We start from the raw sequence: 20,469 nt of genomic DNA, 5'->3' as shown, positions 1-20,469 counted from the left end.
AATTTTGGAGCACCAAGGCTTAAATTTGTGCCTGTTGTTTTTTCGAGGTTTCACTCCTCAGATGACAGAAAAATTTCGTTGTGTTCCCTGTGCTTGCTCTGGGTTAAGCTGTATTTTGGGAAGGGTTTGGTACATGGGTTCAAGATAATTACCAGTGTATAATGTGTTGAGAGCCCAATCCTTCCAGGTGTAGAGCCACTTCTGGAAGTTGGAGTATCTTAATCTCCTGGAGTTGGGGCATCACTTTGGCCAGGGATCAGAGCCATGGAGGTAAGTCATGGTCAGTCAGTGAGTGGTGTGCAGCCCCAGGTTGCTGTGAGCAGGGAGCGCCGTGCATGACTTCTGCTTCCAAGCAGGCAATGGGGAGTTTGAATCTGAATTTCCAACAATAATGCAGCTTGTTGGAGCCATTATGAATTGAAATGGGGTCTTATTCAGCTCTGCTAATAAGAGGGTAAATGCAACTAAATACAGCTGTCTTCCTCGCTGCCATTTGGTATTTATTAGCAAATATGCAGTGGAATTGAATTCCTTGTAAGTATTGTGCAGCTAATGGCAGATAGCAATTAACTGAAATGACTACTCTTGAACGCTGATGCTGCCATCAGCGAGTGGAAGAGGAAGTCTGGAGCCATCCCACAGACCCAGCAACTTCCAAAACTCCCTGTAGTTTTCCCCTCTGGATTCTGTTTCATACCCTTATCAAAAGACTGCAGTGCAAATAGGTTCATCTTGGTACACCCTGGTGATTCTGGAAGGGGGATACATCTCAGCTTGATCGCGATCTTTAAGGATGTGCTGGCAGTTAATTATTTAAATGCATTTTTAGTTAAGCCCGTGAATAGACAGTTACACTGAGCACCTGGCAAATGTGATCCTTTTCTGGCTGGCAAAAAGTGTGTAACTGCCCCTGTCATCAGTGCTCTGAAATTACACATCCTTTTGTATGCAATTCAACCAGGTTGCAAGTAAGATAAGTAAAACCTGTTCCTTCATTAATTCGTATCAACAGGTACACTAAGGATTTGGGGATTTTTACTACTGTTGGTGGTTTTGGTGTTGGGTTTGCGTTTTTTTTTCCTGCTGTTTCTCCTGTCTAAAAGCTTTGGGTTTTTTTCCTGGCTTTAGAACTACAGGAGCTCTGAGTTTTGAGTTTTGCAATTGCCTTTATTAATATGAATCAAATACCTGTGTGTGTATAAATAGATAGGTATGTGTATTTTTTAAAGGCAGCTTCACCTGGTCTCTTGCCCTGTGAGGTTTCCAATATTTAAGGCAGCAGACAACTGTCTCCTGGCTCTGTCTTGACATGATTATTTTCCGTGTAGCTTGATGGATTTGCTGTCAGCAGGGTAAGTGCTGTGAGCACGGCGGCCCTGAGTGGGTGAGAGGGAGGGCTGGAATAAGATGGGTTTAAATTCTGGACACTGTACGGTCTGCTCTGTCTCTGCCTGCCTGGAGCAGACTGGGGCGGAGGTGCAGAGCTGAGAGGTGGGATGGTGCTGTGTCCTTCTCTGCTTCTGTGGCCGTATCTCCTGGCTGCAGGAGCTACGGCAGCGCCGAGCTTTGGGTCAATGCATGGCCCACAGTCCTGCTGAAGACACTCTGTCCTGTTGTTCTCCAGCCAAGGAAGGGAGGGCAGTGTGATGGAGTCCATGCAGTGTTGTTATCTTGGACTATTTGGCAAGAGAAACACAAGATGTAGGCTAGAGCTGGGTGTTGGGAGGTCTGACTATAGTTCTAAGCTTCGGAACACAGGTTATGAGTAGTGTTCTACCTCTGGGGACCTATATCATCCCACAGGTCCTGATAATTGTGCTGTTTTGACAGCAGTCACAGAGATCATTGTAAATGGCATTGATAAGACCTCACACTCCTGGCTTTGCTTCTCACTTGGCAGTGTTCTTGTCATCCCCAGTGCTCCTGGGACCCGTACTGTCTCCTCTGTGTTGCTGTGTTGCTTGAGAATGTTTGATGTGTACAAGTCGTTTTGCCTGTGCAGCTTTTGTAAAGGAATGCTTCTGCTCTTTCATGCTCCTAGCTAGCTTGCCAGGCAGCCAAGTGGCAATCTGTGATAGAGATCATCATTAGCTGCTATCTGACAGTGATGAATGACCCTGGGAAATCTTGTTGTTAAAGGCAATACCCGCTCTTCCTGTTCTCTCTTTCCACCTTCATATCAGTTATCCTTTAAAGAAGTTAAAGAGGAGGGAGGGTGGCCCTGCTCTGTGTTGAGCTGGGAAGTGATTTCCTCATCCCTGTCACCACACAGTGGAAGGTCACCCTTTTCTGCCTTATGAGTGTCAGAAGCAACATCCATTCCTGGGCTTGAAATTCTCAGCTGTCACATTGATGGGAGCCGAGTGATGTGCCAGCATTATGCCACTCCGTTGTTCCTCCTGTGCAGATTGCCAACTCATCTGTGACCAAACACTGGGTTTCTTTGGTCTCTTTCTGCTTATAAGAAATTGTTCTTTTGCTGTGGACCTGGAGTCTGGGATGTGACTTCTGGGAATACTTGAATGGAATCCTGCCGACCTGGAGGAACACACAAATCTGTGAGTGGTGTGCGCTGATTTAGGGCAAGGCTTGTGAACAGGGGCTACTTCAAGTGAGCTTCTCCCCTCCCCAGGTCTCTGCCCAAAACCCTCAGTCAGGGATGTCCTGTGCTGTCAGCAAAAGGTTGAACGTGGTGGGAGAATTGTGTAAGCAAGCTCCAGCATCTAAGCTGTGGAAAAGCAGCTCATGTTCTGCAGTGTCTCTTCTGAACCACACCATATGGCCAAGCCCAGCACCTTCAGCTTGTCAGCAGTCATTTGCTGGCTCAGGAGGGCCTGAATCTTCTTTTCTGGTATTAAGACGTGAATAGTACATACTTGCTGAGGTCGTGCAGGCCCAGGCATGCTGCAAGCCTGTCAGCAGGGGAGGAGGGTAATATCTGGGGGGTAGAAGGCTGTGCATCCTGGATGGGGGTGGTTTGGAGCCCATTTAAATGGGCAGAGATGTGCTCCATGGGATCCATCTTCTGCTCTTCTCCAGTGTGAGAACTGCTCCGATCATTTCTGGAACTTGCAAAGCTTCCCGGGTGGCAGACGGATGAGACCCCTTCGGAGCCTGCCAAGCCAAGGGGTGCTTCTGCCCCAAAGCGGCCCCCTTTTGGAGGAACCCTTGGCTCTGCGCCTGACAAAGAGACAAAGTCTTTCTACTCTTGTATCTAAGAGGCACCAACAGGAATAGCTGGTGCGACCCCAGAGGCAAAGTGTTTTGGGAAGAGCAATTCAGAAAGGTGGGAGCTGCCTTGTACCATCTCATGGGCTCTTCTAGGGCCCTTTTCCTTTGAGCAGTACAGAAAGTGAGTGAACCAAGACACTCTTGTTCCTGGATTTCAGCTGTGGACTCTCCTATCTGCTACCTGAAGCCAACAGCAGACAAAGGACATTGTATTTCTTAAAGGAAAGAAGACATTGCTTTCTCTAGATCTCTGGAAAGAAGAGCAATGCTCCTTTCTCCTTTCAGTGACAGCAGAGACAAAAAACACCCCAGATAAGCACAGCTCAAGATTCCAGTAACTTACTGGTAAGGTTGCCCCTGTGGTTGGAGTGAAGGCTGGAGCGCAGTGCGCACTGTACGGACATGGGAATGCCATCAGCATCTTTAAAACCCCAGATCCTGTCTGTGAACTTCAGGGAGAGACCTGTCTGCAAGATTGTGCCAAGCAGACCCCAGTCCCGCTGCCTCCTGCTGCCGGTGGGGCTGGAGCTCTGGGTCTATGTCCAGAAAATGCGCAACCTGCAGAAGAAGAGGTGGGTGAGGGCTCAGGTGTTGCTGTGGGGAGGAACCGGGGCTGCAGCTGGAGTCTGTTAGTGCTGGGTTTCTCCTGTTGTCAGTGGTTTTCCCTTTGTCAGTCTGTCAAGGTGGGTCAGGTTGGCTCCATTGAACAGCAAATTCCTATAGTCACCTTTCTAGTCTTTTCTGATGGAGAGTGGAGCTGTGGCCTTTGGAAGCTGTTGTATGTGGAGTGATTCAGTGTGCCCGAGCTTGTTCACTGACCTTTAGTTGGTTCCTCTGCCCTCAGCGTTGTGTTTCTGCTTGCTTTTAAGCCTGCAGCGACTGAGCTGCACGCAGAGTTGCTTCCCCAAACCAGCCCTGGCTGTGGGGCCCCGAGGATGTGGGAAGGGCAGGTGGGGTTTAGGAGTGGGTTGTGTTTCTATTAATAACTGCTGTCCTGCAGCCTTGTCCCTTCCCGTGGCAGCAACATGATGCGGAGGAAAAGCCTCCTCTCCCTTCCCCTTGCTTGTGTCGGTCCCAGCCTGAGCACTGATGTTAATCAGATCAGGCGGGTGCTCTGCAGGGCAGCCCGTGCAAGGACAAGCAGGCTGTAGCTAAAGGCTGTGTCACTGGGAGGGCATGCCACTGTCCTGTGCTGAGCAGCTACTATGGGAGCACCAGGAGAGCACCCGGAGAGCGGGTGTGAAACTGTGTGAGTGTATTGGAACGTGGCCCCAGGGCACAGATTTCACTTCTGGTGTGTCCCACTGGCCAACATGGCCTGAGGGAGATGCCACCCTTGGAGGTGGAGCTGGGTTCTGTTGCTGAAGGGTTTTCTGTGTTGGGGGGACGGGAACCCTCACTTCAAGCTGTCCAAATCACGCATTTGGTTGGAGCTAGTCTGCAATGCCAAGAGTCAGGGAAATTGGTCTTCAGCTCAGTTTTCAGCCTGTTTACAATGCCAAGAGTCAGGGAAATTGGTCTTCAGCTCAGTTTTCAGCCTGTTTACAGGTGGTGAACTCAGTTTCTTAAAGAGAACCTGGATATTGGGAAGAGTTTTGCTTGTGTTGAAATTTGAACTGGTTGAGATTTGCTTCTGTGTGCCATCCTCTGACTGGAATCCACAGTTAATTCCTGGGACAGTGGCTCTTTCCTGCACCTCAGCTGCCTGAATTTAATCTTGCTGATGTGAGTACAAGGTGTTCCTCATCTGTCTTTCAGCAGAGATTTGTCAGTACCTGATGATGGCACTGGATAACCCCTCAAACCATGAATGTGTCTAGGGACTGATGGCGCTTTGGTATCGCCCCCAAGTGGGTCCCTCTAATTCAACATGCTGTAGCAGAAGCTCATTCTTACTAACCTCCATGTGGTCTGCCAAGAGGATCAGCAGAGAGTTGAACAGTTTTAGTACTGACAGTCCGAACATTTCTATTTCCCCTATGAAACAGAAGCTGAGGGACTGATGCTGCACTGGCACCGTGAGCAGCCTCTTTGTGCAAGTGAAATAGTCACCCAAATGGGGCTTTGCAGTGAGCTTGAAATCAGATATTTGTGGGGGAGTTTGAGGTGGGAGCCCAGATGAGCTGCCTCAGTCCTGTTCTCCCTTGTGTGACTCCATGGTTTTGGGGACAAATGGACAGTGAGACATGAGAGGTCACCAGGGTGTTCGGAGGGAGAGTCCCAAACCAGCTCTTTCACCATTTTGATGTTCATTGTTCTGTTGTTTGGACAGTCCCTGTGGGTTGTCCTGCTCTGGAGGATGCCATTTGGCTACCAAGCGTTGGGTGTTTGGAGCCATACGGAGCCAGCTCAGCAGGCAGGTTGCCAGACAAATAGGATTGGATTTTAGGCAGTTTATGCACTGCTCACAGAGGAACTGGCTTTGTTTCCTGGCAGCCGAGAAAACACCATCCTTCCTGTTTGTAGGAAAAATATATCGGGAATTGGCATTTCATATGTGCATCTCCCCGTGCCCCTTGGCAACAGGCAGAGGCAATGCTGGCTGTGGGCTTGGCCAGAAGGTGCTGGAGCACAGCCCTGGAGCAGGAGGAGCTCTGCCCTCAAGTCAGTGGGCACAGGATGTGTGTGGGGGCACAGTGGCAAGTTGCCCCCTCAGGGAGAGGAGCCAGAGCAGCACAGGGTGCCCTGGCTTGGCCAGCACACTTCAGCCTTGGTCTACAGAGACCCTGGCTGCAGGGGCTGGGCTCATCACAAGGGTGGTGTGGGGGGAAGCATCTTCTAGGGCTCAGCAGGAACCTGCTACGGGAGCTGCCAGCTGGGCTGCTGCTACCCCAGTGACAATGAGCAAGTTGTTCTTTTGCTGTGGGTACCACAGTCACGCTTCCTGCAAGTGCTCTTTGGCTGAGAACAGAGAAGCCACCTTTGGACGCTATCTTCTGCCTGTCCCTTGCTTTGCTGACTGGACAAGTGAGCTGTGATTCCCCTGAGCAGATGTCCACCTTTGGCCGGGAGGGTTTTTGCCTTTTAAAAATCCATTGAGCAGAAATGAAAAAGCCAAACAGAGCCAAGAGAAGTGTGAGCAGAGGAGCAGGAACATGCTGTGTCCATCTGCCTCGTGAAGGGGCTGGCTTTGCAGCAGCTCTCAAACACGTGCTCTGCCCCCTCTGAGAACTTTGGGTACGTGTGGTCTAGTGGGGGCAGCTGGCCCTTGGAGAGCGCTTGGAGCACTCGGAGGAGCATGATTCCCTTCTCTTGAAGCAGCATCCCTGGTCTCACTCCTCTGCTGGCTCACACTGTGCTTACACTGACAGCAGAGCATGTGCCATTGCCAAAGGTGCTGAGAAACACGAGGGAGGGAAGCTGGGCTGGAGGCTGATGTGCAGCGTGCCTGTGGAAAAAGTGACAGCAGGAGAGGTAATGAGAAGCAGACAAAGAGCACTGGAGGCTGCTCAGGAATTCTGCACGGTCCAGGGTTTCCTCTGGCATCCAAGAAAAATGCGTTATGCCTTGGCTGCCCTCTCTGTTACCCCGGGAAGGTGGAGCAGGCATGGACAGTCTGGGTACGTGGCTTCTGCAAATGCCATGTTGCTCTTGTCATGTGTGTGCATCTTGAGAGCCACAAGCTCTGAGTTTCTTGTCCAGATTCCTACTGGGAACCCAGAGGCTGCCTCTGGCCACTTGCAGATGTGCTCTGTGAATCTGGATGTGTCTCATGCCTCCTAGGCTGGTTTTTCAGGGGGGATGAATGCCCACCGTGTCCACTGGAAGCTGGTGGCTACAGCACCGAGGTTTGCAAGCTGCCCATCCCCGAGTTGGTGTCACCCAAGTTCTATTTAACCTGGGGTTTGGGGCTGAAGGCAGAGAGGCAGCTGTGGGTTTGTTCTCCTGATGCAGTGAAGGACACCATTGCATACAGTGTGGGGCACAGCAGGCCAGCTCCTCTAGAACTGATGGTTCTTGCTTTTGGCAGAATGGAGGCATCCTGCCTGGAGCTGGCCCTGGAAGGAGAGCGCTTGTGCAAGGCTGGGGACTTCAAGGCTGGGGCAGCCTTCTTTGAAGCAGCGGTGCAGGTGGGGACAGAGGACCTGAAGACTCTCAGTGCCATCTACAGCCAGCTGGGCAATGCCTATTTCTACCTAAAGGAGTACTCCAAAGCTCTGGAATACCATAAACACGACCTTACCCTGGCCAGGTAAGTGTGTCAGCAGTGCTTCATCCTCGATTACATACTCATCTGTGGGGTCTGAGCCCAGCAGCCTGAGGGAATCTGCCCCAGAAATAAGCATCCAAAACTAGCTCTGAAGCATGGGGTGAATGTCCTTTGGAGGACTTGGGAGGTAACTGGAATGGGCCAGCCACCTTCAGAGCAGGGAGGTGGAGACAGGGATGTGGATGTAAGGATGTGGAGCAAGAGCCGGGCAATGTCCAGTTCTCCTATCCCCAGGTACTCACTGTAAGTACACTTGAAGTCATTAGAGCAGTTCACCTCAACCAGCAAAACTGGGAACAAGGATCTGTCTTCAAAATAGAGGGAGCCTGTATGAAGCACTCCAGCCAGGGGGATGTGCCGGGAGCTGCTGGATGTGGTGTACGTGCCATGCAGTGCTTGGGGCAGCTTCAATTCTGCTCCAACAGGTGGTGAATAAAAGGTTTTGAGCTCTGTAACACCTCTTCCTTCCTCCCATCACCTTCCATGTAGAACCATTGGGGACCGCATTGGAGAAGCCAAAGCAAGTGGCAACCTTGGGAACACACTGAAAATACTTGGGCAGTTTGAGGAAGCTGTCGTTTGTTGCCAGAGACACTTGGACATTTCTCAGGAGCAGGGAGACAAGGTAATGTGTTCATGGCATCCAACAGGAAATATTCCCTAGCTCTAAAAATACCTGCCTGCGAGTCAGTAAATGTGATAAGGTGAAGGTGGGCTTTGGGAGGAGGTGGAGTGTAAAGCTCTTCCTTCTGGCTGCCAACACAGGTCTCATGCTGCTCACAGCAACAGCTGCCATGACAGTGAAGATGGGAAAGGAAAATGTGGCTTTGACCATCTCTGCCCAGCAATGGAAAAGTCCATATTGGGATGTGAAGTGTAATACCTTGCTGCTCCCTCTTCTTCCTCCCTTTAGGTAGGTGAAGCCAGAGCACTCTATAATATAGGAAATGTTTACCATGCAAAGGGAAAGCACTTATCTTGGAACATGGCCCAAGACCCAGGCTACCTGCCTCAAGAAGTCAAGGAGACTCTACAGAAAGCTTCAGAATATTATGAGTAAGTATTTAAGCTTGGCCAGCCCTCTCTCCTGAAGGGAACAAGGCTGTTGAGGCATCAGTGATTGCTAACATACACACAGGTACTCTGTGGTTCAGCTTCTCCTGCTCAGATCATAATCTGCAGCTGTGGCGCCCCTGTTCTGCTGACAGCTTTTGGATTCCCTGAGCTCTGATAACCACTGGGCTGATGAGAGCTGCAGGGGTGCAAGATGACAGCTTTTGCTGAGTCCTGTTGGAAGTATTTCTCATGGGGGGATTTGTTTCCTGGGCCACTGAGGATGCGGGAGCTCTGGAAGATGTTTGCTGCAAAGAATGAATCTGTGGGCTCAGCACTGTTAAAAATCCGGCAGCTGAATGGGATTTTGTGTTGTAGTGAATGAGTAAGATTCCCCTGAGATGCCAAGTTAAAATGGCAAATTCATCTCGAGAAAGGTGAGAGAGGATGCAGGCTTTTATAGAACTAGAGCTGAAATTCACCCTGGCATTGCTTTGCTAAAACCCACTGTAGTTTTAAGTATGATCATGCAATTAAGTTCAGCAGCCTGCTCCCGCTCCCAGCTGTGTTTGGAAGCTACACTATCGGCTCCTGTAGCCCCTGCTGCTCTCTGCTGGCCTTGATGAGAATGGATCCCTGGGCGTCTCCATCACTGGGACCACAAAAACCCAGGGAAAGAGGCTTTCGCTTGCAGTCCTGCTTGTCCTTGTCGTGGATCTGTAGTTTATCTTGCTTGTACCACCCTTCACTTTCCTAAACAGTCTAAGATCAGCCTGTCCCACGCAGGAAAGTTGTCAGCAGACTTCTGGGCAAATGTTTTTCTCCTCCTACTTCAGAGTTTTGCTTCAATAATGCTGGGGGTTTAGGAGCCTTTTTAGGTGGAGTGACAAGATCTCATCTCCATCCTCTCATATCTGAGGATGTGATAGTGCCTATATATAACTCGCCATCCTTTTTCCTGAGAATGGTGCATGTAGCACAGGCAGTGGGTAGATTTGTGCTGGCTGAGAGCTCTGTGTGTGCTGTATGTGTAAAGGGTGGAAAAAACAAGGTAAAAAAATTGCTGGGATGCTCCGTGAACAGAGCCCTGGCATGGGACTGGATCTTGCCTCTCTCCCCAGGTTTGTCCATGTCCTGCTGTAGGTAATCTCCTTCCTCCTGTGTTCCTGGTTCTCCCCTGCACAGTGAGGTGGTTCTTTCTTAGTTAAGGTGGGATTCTGTCAGCCTGTGTGTGTGTGAGCACTTGTGAGTGCCTGGACACAGCCACAGATTGTGTGAGGTCGAGGGAGCAGCAGGGACTTGCACCACTGGATCTACACAAGCTCCTGGAGCTGCAGCTGCTGTGGATCACCAGACCTTCACCTGCCAAGGGGTGGCTGTGCACAGGATGGGCAGCTGGGGAGGGGAAATGCCTTCTCCAGGGTTAGCTCTCCTTTATGGTGTGGGTTTCTCTGCTGTGTCTCCTGCAGAGATTTGCCTGTTCTCACCAGATGTTACTGCTCTGGTTTCTTTCAGGAGGAACCTGTCCCTGGTGAAGGAGCTGGGGGACAGAGCTGCCCAGGGCCGTGCTTATGGCAACCTTGGCAACACCCAGTACTTGCTTGGCAACTTCAGTGAAGCTATAGCCTTCCACAAGGAGGTAGGAGACTGCTGTGCCTTCTCCCTGGGTCCAGGGGCTGTGACTGGATGTAAGAGAGAGGCTTTTCTTCTCATCACAGCCCAGGAAGTTCTGCATGTACCTCTGGGTCTGGCCCTGTTGCACTAACTCGCGTTGAGTAACACCTTAGACCAGTCACCATTAGCACCTGATGAGCAGCTTGAGGGAAGGGTGCTGTTGGCTTGGAAACCAGAGGAGGTACCCAAGGGCAAGTTGCAGCTGGGCCTGGCAAAGCTTTTCTGCTCTTAATTTGTATCCTCCTAGATTTTAATAAATGCAAGCCATGAATTTAATTAAGTTGCTGGAAGAGCAATTGATCAGGAATAAATGATGCTTGTAGAGCATAACTCTGTAAAGCTTTGCAGAAGGGGGAGCTGACACAGTCCTTGCCCCAATTCAAATGCAGTTCAGCTCCTATTTCAGTTTCCTTGCAGTGGAGGGTGCTCAGCAACTTGGAATGTCAGCCCTGTCACAGCTCTTGTGATTCTTAAATGCTGGAGACAGCAGCCAGCAGTGCTGTGGCAGAAGGGGCTTGGAGAAGGGCAGGAAAACTCTAGTTTGGGACCTGCTTGTTAGTCTGATCAACCACATCCCTTCACAGCTTGACCTACAGCTCTCTGCTCTCCTGTTTATTCACCCATTGAAGTATGTGTGTGGCACATTTTGCATTTTAGCTAGAGAGATGTGTACGGGCCAGGCTGGAGTAGGACTTAGAGGAGGATGTGATATTGCTACTGCTTTTCAAAAGGCCCTTTCTGATGCTGGATTGCACAAGAGGAAGCCTTCCTGCTGCATCCAGCCCCAGCAGCGTGTGCACCGCTACCTTGGTGGGTGGGAGCCTTGCAAGCCACGATTAATCTCTCAGCAATGTTGCTGTGTAACAGAAACCTGATAGTGTCCAGCCTGTCCTCAGCAACCTGTGTCTGCTGCAGCGCCTCGCTATTGCCAAGGAGTTTGGGGACAAGGCAGCCGAGCGGAGAGCGTACAGCAACCTGGGCAACGCACACATCTTCCTTGGGAGGTTCGACATCTCTGCCGAGTACTACAAGTAAGCGACGGGCTGAGGCAGGCTCGGGGCACACGTCCCCTGGAAATCTTGACCTGTTGCAGTGAATTCACAGGCTCGGGGGGATGTGACAAGGGACCTGGAGGCCAATGGCATATGTGTGCTTAGCAGTGATGAGTAATGCAGCCTCTTGATACCAGTGTGTGACAGGCACCTCAATGCAGTACATGCTAAAGTGGTGACTTTCTTGTCACGTTGCAAAGGTGCCCTTCAGTAACCAGGTCTCTTCATCCCCACTTGTTCCATGTAGGAAAACACTCCAGCTCTCCAGACAACTCAAAGACCAAGCAGTAGAAGCCCAGGCATGCTACAGTCTTGGAAACACATACACACTGCTTCAAGACTATGAAAGAGCCATCGAGTACCATCTAAAACACCTGGTGATAGCGCAGGAACTGGGAGACAGGTAAAGAACTGCCCCAGGGGATGGTGCCTCTGCCCTGGTGGGTTCAGAGCACTGACCATTCCCTGTCCATGGCACTGTTCTGCTGCTGGGGTTAAGCAGCAGTGATGTGTACTCTTGAAAGTTGTTAGAAATCTCTCAGAACCCAGGCCTCAGTCCCATCATCTGTGGAAAAGTACCATGATTGACACCTCTGTTGTTCCAACCTGGAGATTGTGCCCTGAGCGCTTTGCGTGGGCTGAGTGAGGTTTCTGGTAAGAGGTAGCTGAAGAAAATGCATTGTATTTGGTGCTTTGTCACGTGGCTACTGCTGCTTTATCCCAAAAGGGCCCTAGAAGCTTCTTCAAGCACACAAGAATGTATCTTTCTCAGGAGCTGCCTGCTTGGGGCACATATACCTGTCACTTCCTCCTCCTCCTCCGGGGTGAGGCTGGAAACTTCCATGTAGAAACGAATGATGTTACATAGAGCCAGTGGAGATGGTACATTTTGCTTCTTGACTTCACAGAATCCCATGACCTTAAAGCTCATCCAGTTCCAACCCCTGCCTGGGCAGGGATACCTTCCACTAGAGCAGGGTGCTCCAAGCCCTCATCCCTTCTTCTGGCCTCATTCCTTCTTCTTTAGGAGGTTTGGCCTTTTTTAACTCTTTCCTTTTTAAAGTACATATTTTTGAGAGGTTGATTCCTTCCTCCTCGATGTTCTCTGTAACCCTGGAGCCTTCTTGCAGCTGAAGTGACTTAGCAGCCCCGTGTTCAGTGTTCCTGCTGATGGCCCTCAGGAAGCCTGGATGTCCTCCACTAGATGGAGCAGAGACATTACAATGGGAGATGAGTGGCACTACCCAGGATCTCTATCTGAGGCAGAATCTGCTCAGAGAAGGTCTAATCCCACCCTAGGGTGAATCATGCTGTGGGGGTGCAGGCCTGTGGGCTCCTGCATTCCTGGGAACACACCCTGTGAGCAGAAGGTATTGAACGGGCTGACAAGAGGAACGTTTAAATGCTGATGAACCCGCCCAAAGCCCTGCCAAGGGAGCTGCAGAGCTGCAGTCATGCTGAGCCGCCCCCTGCGCCCCCGGTGCTTTTTTTATCCCTTGCCCCCCACATCTGCTCCCCTGCAGGGCTCAGCACGCTCCCAGCAGCAAACAGATGCTGAAAGCTGCTCCAGAGACAGCCGGAGCCTGGCTGGGGCTGGGGGCTGCAGGGTCCACGTTCACCTGCTTTCCCTGCAGGCAGGCAGCAGCCCTGGGGCCGGTGTAAATAGGTCGATATTTGGTGCTCTTGCAGGCACTTTGTTTGTGCATGCATCTTGGGTGATGCGGTGCTGGTGCTCAGCAGGAGCGTTGCATGCTGCAGTGTTCTCTCCTTGCCTTGTTCTTGCTGGCTTAGCTCTGGGCTGCTGTTGAACAAAAGGGCTGGAGGAGGCTCAGGAGAGACATTATTACAGCCTTCCAATACCTAAAGGGGCTACAAGAAACCTGGAGAGAGGGGCTTTGGACAAAGGCCTGTAGGGACAGGCCAAGGGGAATGGCTTTAACCTGCCAGAGGGGAGACTGAGATGAGCTCTTAGGCAGAAGCTCTTCCCTGGGAGAGTGCTGAGGCGCTGGCACAGGGTGCCCAGAGAAGCTGTGGCTGCCCCATCCCTGGCAGTGTTCAAGGCCAGGTTGGACGCAGGGACTTGGAGCACCCTACTCTAGTGGAAGGGGTCCCTGCAAGTGGCAGGGGTTGGAGCTGGATGAGCTTTAAGTTCTCTTCCAACCCAGTCCAGGCTGGGATTTGATGTTGCACATCCCCTTGATGCATTGTGCATCTCTGGAGGGGAATCTGCACTGTGAGCTGGAAGCTGGACAGGAGCTGTGGCTTCTGCTTTCAGGGTGGTGCTCACAAATGAAGCCAAACGTCCTGGGCTCTTCCTCCCCTGCTTAGATTTTGCCACTGTGGATGCAAGCCTGCTTCTGAGGCTACTGCTCATCCCCTGCTCTTACTGACCTCAGCATAAGAAGAGTTGAAGGTGTACAGTGCATTTCATGTTCCTTGGTAGAACCTTTCCATGGGTGAAAGCATAGCTCGGAGCTGGCCTGGCTGTCAGTGCTCTCGGAGGAGGCCCCGAAAGGGCTGCTGGGTTCTGCCTAGCATTTCTGTGGTTGACAGTTTCCTGTTTTGCAGGGTGGGAGAAGGAAGAGCCTGCTGGAGTCTCGGAAATGCCTATGTCTCCCTGGGGAGCCATGAGCAGGCTTTGCACTTTGCAAGGAAACATCTTGAAATCTCCCAAGAGGTAAGAGAAGCTGGTTCAGATCAGAGGGAATTGGTCCCCCCTGTTGAGAGGAAGACTTTATTTTATGCCAATAAGTTCTATTACTCTAGTTTTTTTCTTGCTATAACTGCTCTGGAAAGCCCTTGTCTATGTGCTGTGTCAGTGGAGTCTTTAGGAACTGCAGAACTTGGCTGGGAAATATTCTCTTAATGGGAGGCTCCCAGCCTTCTCCTTAATTACAGCTGATCCATTGCTGTACATTGCTGTCCAACTGATGGTGAGAAGGGACCAAGGCGCTAGTTGTCCAGTCTGCTGGCCAAGGTGTTGTGAGCCCAGCTGGTGTGAAGGAGCTCAGATACCTCTTGGGACCCAGTCTGTGTCAGTAAGACCCACCTTTCCTGAGCACAAGGCTGTGAGATTCCGATTGAGATGGACCTTGTGATCCCAGCTGTGGTATGGCTGGATTTGCTGGCAAATACCTGGGCAAGGTACTTGCCTTCACCCAGTGCCTGGGTGCTCTGAATCTGCAGTGGTTTGCACTGCAATTGAACAAGTTGTTTCCTCAATGTGGAGCTGGTGGGATCCCAGCGTTGTCCTGGTGCAGTTGGTTGCTGATGCTGGATGAGCACAGCTCACCCTGTACCACACTGCCCTGCCGTGTGGGGCCTCATGCATGCAGCTCCTCTGGCTCTCACACATGTGCTTGCAGCTTTCCTGGCACAAGAACATAGGGCAGTTTTAGGTGGCCCGGAAGTACAGAAAGCCAGAATTCCATTGTTTGCTCTTTCTAGTGAGGAAATGGGCCTCTTTAGTCTTCCCAGATGAAGAAATTGCCCTGCTGAAGCGCTAACTGAAATCACCATATGTAGGCCTTTGTGTGTTCTTTTCTTGTGTTTAGCCTTTAGGTTGGTTAAATCTCAGGGTAGGTCCTGCCAGTGTGCTCCTCTGATGCTGGCAGGGCTCTGAAGGTGATCTGGAATGCGTGGAAGTCAGGGAAGCATCAAGGACTGTGGGACCGAACCAGGACACAGTAACTTCTCTGGAGATGATGTCAACAGCAAATCTCTTGTAATTGGTGGGGGATTTGTGCCTGATAAGCTGTTTGATCTGCCTCCCTTTGGTGCTGGGGCTTTGTCGTAATGTGGGGATTTATGACTTTGTCCTAGGCTGCCTCACACTGCAGCCTATCTCACAGGACCACAAAAGAGCTATTGCAAGGCATTTAATGAGGAGTCTGGCCTCTCCAAGGGAACAGCCAAGGTTTTCCTCTGTAACAAGCTGCTGCTCCTCTGAAGCTTCAAGGCTGTTTGAGTGACCTCTGTGTTCACTGGTGATGTGCAGTACAGTAACTTTGTGCTTTGGTTAAACTTTGAGGCTGCAGCAGCATGTCCTGTGACTTCCCATTGAAGTAGCAGGAGCCATTGGACAGATCTCTTCCTGAAGATGTAAATTGGCTTCCTTGGATGGGAATGGGTTAAAATTTGGACTCTAATGGATTCTGGACCTTAGGTGGGCAGATCACTAGGAACAACTCAAAACTGTGTGGATCAGAGCCAGGAGAGAAGGGCTCTCAGAGCATCCAACCCCTGAGTGTGGCACTGCCCACATGGCTGGTAGTAGCGTGGCTGTCTGGTGCTCAGTAACTATGGAAATACTGGAGGAAGGGGGCTGAGAGTTTCAGGGCTCTTTGCCAAGCCATATGTGGCTACAGAATGGACCAGACATGCAGGTTTAGCTCTGCCCCAGTTCTGTAGCAGTGGGTGAGCTCTGCCCCTTTGGCTCACTGTATTGATCTCCAGAGAATCACGTTTTGTGGTGCAGCCAGTACATAGCGCAGCACACATGGGCCCTCTCCTGAAGTACCCCCGAGGAATAGCTTTAGAGAGTTCTTTGGTGTGAAAGCTGGGCTGTATAATCTCTTTGTGTCTCCAAGCTCTTTTGGCTGGCTCTGTCTTTGCTCTGATATGGGCCTGGCAAACCCCTTTGTTAGTGGCTCTTGGAGCACATGTCCTTCAACCAGCTGCCCTGTTGGTTTCCCCCTGCAGATCGGGGACCGGAGTGGTGAGCTGACAGCGCAGGGGAACATGGCCCAGCTCAGGACAGCCCTTGGCTTGGGTCCTGGTGAGGAAGACACGGGGACAGCTCATCACTATTCTGGCTATGAAGCACAAGGTGAGTTTTGGGGCTTTTGATGGCATTGAAAGGTTTCCTGAGAGATGTGGTGTGGTGCGGTGCATGGGGAGGGAATGTGAATGCCAGAGCAAGATGAGGCTACCAAGTGCCTTTAGTAGAAAGGAGACTGCAGTATGTTTGCTCTGAGCTTTCCAAGAGCTGCAAGGGCAGGGAAGGATCTGCCCCCAGAAGGGCACAGAATGAGTTAATGGAATTAATCTGCATAAGGAATGAAATTCCACGATACCAAGCAGCAAATCAGCTTTTGTCTCTTTTAAAGCTCTTCAGGGCCATGCTAGCTGATCTGATGGATAAAGCAAGCTTCCACAAGGTGACTGGCAGGGATTTTTGGTTGCTCTCTTCTGATTAGCATCCAAGGAGCAAGTGTCCAGCATGGGGTGAAGGCAGGTTGTGAGCATCAGCATGCTGGGTGCTGTCTCACACCTGGAACACCCTCAGAGATGCCCAACTTGGACATAAAGACGTGGCAAGGCTCAGTCAGAGCAGACAAAATGGTTTCACTGACTGCCCTGAGTGATTCTGCCTCCAGTCCTGGGAAGCAGGAGAGCAGAGCCATGTCCTCAGCACAGCACGTGGCCAGCCCTGGTGCCTGTCTGCAGCTCGGGGACCCTCTGCCTACCCTGAGCCTGCCCACTGCAGGCTTCTGGCATGGGGCACTTCCAGCTGGTTGCTGTGTTGCTGTGGACAGCCTCACTAATTCACACAGATGAAACTGCACCCCAGGAGGTGCCCACTGATTAAATATGACCTTGTTTGTGCAGCCACGTTTTCCCTGGCCGTGTGCTCTCTTTCCTGTTGATAGAACTGACGTAGAGAAGATGATGCTTCCTGGTAGGACTGACGTAGGGAAGATGATGCTGGGGTTGAGGCAGGGTGTTCTGGGAGGGAGAGGGCCGGCTCTGTGTGTTTGCTCTCCGTGTTGATCTTGAAGGTGTTGCCTGCTATGTCAGTGCTAGAACTTTTCCTGCGGAGTCGAGCTGTGGGTGAGGAGCCAGCATGTCCTGCCGTGCCCCAACAGGAGCTGCAGTGGAGCTGAGCTCCTTCCTCAAAGGCTGTGTGAGGCACAGCAGCTGCCCCAGCTCCTGTTTTACATCAGCTCCATCCTTACAGCTGCTGGGAAACTTATTGGCTGGAGCCTTCTGTTCGCTCCTGGCATCTTGCAGGGGCTTCCTTCTGGTGAATTCTTTTGCTCTGAAAGGGGAACAGGAAATTAACCTTGGTGATGCTGCTGTCCCTGGGACAGAGCAAAGTGTGGAGGAAACGAGCTGGTGGGGTGCCAGGTCCCTTAGGCTGGTGAATGGAGGAGGCGAGAACAATGCCAAGGACTGTATGGGCATGAGAGCACTGCATGAGGCACATTGGACTGGGAGGGTGAGCGCATTGGGTGGAAGGGTTTGGGCCAGTTTTACCTGGGAGAGGAGCTCTGCAGCTCTGACCACACTGCATAGTTGGGAGTGCATGGCCCATGGGCTGCTCACTGCCCTCCAGGGATCCAGATGTGGGAACATCTGGAGCCAGCAGTGATTTTTCTCCCATCTGACAGCCAGAGCCATGCCTGTCTGTGTGTGATTGCTGGAGGGTGGGAAGAGGGGCTGAGCAGCTGTGGCACTGACCTCCTTCATCTGTGATGCTATTGCTCGCATTCTCAAGGCCGGGGCTTTGTTGACAGAAGGACAAAGTGTTCTCTGGAGGAAAACGAGGGAATGACAGGGGTTTGTGGTGTGATAAAGGGGGGACCACAGGGACTGGGACAGGTTCCCTGCAGAGGAGGGCTTCCTTGCTGTAGGAGGTGGGGGACACTGTCCCTTGCTGTGTCCTGGGAACCTGCTGAGGAGGTAGCAGTCAGCTTCTCCTGTGTTTCATGTGCTGGAGCTGGGCAGCAGCATCTTGCCAAAGGAAAGGAGTGTGAGTGTTGCGGTGCTGAGCCACGTGCATGCTTTCATACATGCATCTCGGGTGCTGTCCCTGTTGCGTAGAGACTTGGAGAGGGGATGGATCTGCAAGGCAGGCGGTGCCTCCCTTGGTTTCTCCTTAGCTTTTAGTCTGGCTTCAGCTCTCTTACTCTGAACTTGAGGAGGAAAAGAGGCCACCAATGTGCCTCTGAGCCCTTGAGAAGGGAGATGTATTTAACGTCTGTGAGGAGCTTTGGTACCCTCCTGTGCACCTATTACATTATTAGAAGAGCATAATTATTTATGTTATTAATAGCAGCAATTTAGAGCAGGAGGAACATCTGTTTCTGTAATGGGAAGCAGGTGAGAGAGTTGAGGCTCAAGATGACTTTGGACCCAGCCTGCCTTTTGCTGGCACCAGGTCTTGTGCTGGGGAGAATTTCCAGGGCTTTTCCCTTCAGACTCTCTTCCCTGCTGAAGGTTATAAAATGGCTGCATGCTCATCAGGATGCTAAAATCACCTAGTAAGGCAGGCAAGTGATAAACCACACTGACCTCATCGGGCAGGTACCATAAACCTTCATAAGAAACTTGGTTCTGGGAAAACCTGTCTCCACAGGTTTCTTTTGCTTCCAAGTCTCGGGCATTGCCCTCCACCAGGAATCTGAGGGTGGAAGGAGGGTCTGCTGCTCTCCTCCGCTGTTCCAGCTCCTCTTGCTCAGCTCTTTGTGGCCCTTAGGAATATTCTGAGAGCAATTGGAGGTCAGAAGCTTGAGCTGGGGGCCAGGGGAGCGCTGGGAAAGTCTTGTGAGAGCAAGGACCTTGCAAAGAAGCACAAACACAGGGAGCATAAAGCAACAAACTGAGAGAGGCTGCAGAGTAGCTGAAACACAAAGCAAACGGGGGTTGAGTCCAGTTCTCCAAACAATGACGATGTGCCCCTGGAGAATGGTCTTGCTGTTTCAGACACACAGGACTCGGCTCTGCCTGGTGCTCTGCAGGTAGCAGTGAACCAGGAGCACCCCGGGCAGCCTCTGTGCCACTCCAAAGTGAAAACTGACTCTGGGCTGCCTTTCTTTTGCTCCCAGTAGCACATCGGCCTCAGCCATCTCCTCTGATGGCAGCAGTAGTGTTCGGAGACACGGAGCCTCCGTGCTGGGTACTGCTCATCCCCATGTGGGAGGCAGTCATGCTTCAGGTGGTATTCTCAGGTGGTGAAGTGGGCAGCCGAGCCTGGGTAGGTATGAAATCCCACTCCTTCCCAGCTGTGATCAGCTCTGCGTGGCTTTGAACACGGGTCTTTGCATCCTCAATGCAGTTTTGAGTTTGTCTTCTTCACAGGAATCTTTGAACCCTTGGATCAATTAGACAGGGATAGAAGAAATCTGCTTTTATGTTTCCCAGCCTGTTTGTTTTTGTTTGTTTGCTTGCTTTAAATATCTTTGAAGTCGCTAAGAAGTGTTTAGTGCTGCTGAAATACGCTCGATTGACCAGCCCTGTACTGATGCAGAGCAGGGAGGCAGCAGTGCCAGCCTGTGCCTCAGGCTGGGATGAAGCCCAGGGACAGGGATGTTCCCTCTCCATGGATTGCTCAACCCTCCTGTGAAGGACTGTGCTGGGTGACAGGAGAGACGTGGCCCCCTGGGAGCAGCAGTGTGCAGAGGGACAGCCCTGCACACACTGAGCTGTGAGTGCAGGGGCCAGGCAGCGTTTGCCTTCTGCTCGGCAGATGATCACAGGAGTCCCATCACTAATGGCTTCAGCATGGAGCCTGCCCTGTTCTTGCCAGGCAGACTGAGCACTGCAGTTGGAATTGCTCAGTATTATCCTCAACTATATTCCCAAGAGCTGCAGCTCAGCCTCTATCATTCTAAAAATGAAAGCCTGAGGCTGTGCTGGTTAGTTGTACCTGCTTATGCAGGGTTCTAATGGATGAGGTTGTTGATTGAGGCAGGAGCAGCTTTTGGCCGAGTGGAAGGCAGAACACAAGTGGTCTGGTTGCTTTACTGTGCTCTAACAGATGCTCAGTGGAGCCTCAGCCTCCAAGCTCGGAGGAGTGTTGGCACAAATGTTCCCAGAAAGGCACCTGCAGGAAGGTGTCAGAAAGACCTGAGTCTGCGGTGGTCCTTGCTGTGATGCTAAAGGGAGCAGAGCGGGAATGCCAGGAGTGCTGCTTGCATGGGGGGCTGCTTGCGTGAGGATTTAGGACTTCTAAAGGATGCCTCCTTATAATCTTTATATTGATTGTTTCCTAAATGTGAGCAAGCTCTGCTGTTAGAGCTGTTGAATCAGCAGCACTCATGGGGGGGATGAACCTCTGAGTCATTTGGATTTAAACTGAGTAATTGAGCCTTCAGTTCAGACTGCCCCAATATTGGCTTTAGGAGGCTTTAGAATCTTCTCAAAGCATCAAGAAGTATTTCAGGTTCTTCTCACACCATGGTCTGCACCTGAGCCCCCTTCCCTTCATCCACAGCTGAAGCACAGCGAGGCTTCTCAGCTCACAGC

At 51.3% G+C, this 20,469-nt stretch overlaps 1 protein-coding gene across 3 annotated transcripts in view; it reads left to right on the top strand.

The window, feature by feature from the left end:
• GPSM1 (G protein signaling modulator 1) overlaps nt 1-20,469 on the top strand; it is a 70,146-nt gene that overhangs the window by 14,511 nt on the left and 35,166 nt on the right. For 2 of the 3 annotated variants that reach the window (XM_062641461.1, XM_062641462.1), the window contains 8 exons: nt 7,202-7,423; nt 7,931-8,066; nt 8,355-8,497; nt 10,010-10,133; nt 11,084-11,199; nt 11,468-11,623; nt 13,789-13,897; nt 15,922-16,048. In XM_062641461.1, coding sequence (XP_062497445.1) covers nt 7,202-7,423; nt 7,931-8,066; nt 8,355-8,497; nt 10,010-10,133; nt 11,084-11,199; nt 11,468-11,623; nt 13,789-13,897; nt 15,922-16,048 — 1,133 coding nt within the window. Of the gene's footprint in view, nt 1-3,618; nt 3,804-7,201; nt 7,424-7,930; nt 8,067-8,354; nt 8,498-10,009; nt 10,134-11,083; nt 11,200-11,467; nt 11,624-13,788; nt 13,898-15,921; nt 16,049-20,469 lie in introns of those variants that run through there. The other variant, XM_062641460.1, reaches the window with a different exon arrangement.

Source organism: Pezoporus occidentalis, unplaced genomic scaffold (genome assembly GCF_034315485.1).
Source record: "Pezoporus occidentalis ecotype Australia unplaced genomic scaffold, CSIRO_AGI_Poc_V1 ctg68, whole genome shotgun sequence".
In the NCBI taxonomy this organism is placed as follows: Eukaryota; Metazoa; Chordata; class Aves; order Psittaciformes; family Psittacidae; genus Pezoporus; species Pezoporus occidentalis.
This window is presented reverse-complemented; position numbering and strand designations above follow the sequence as displayed.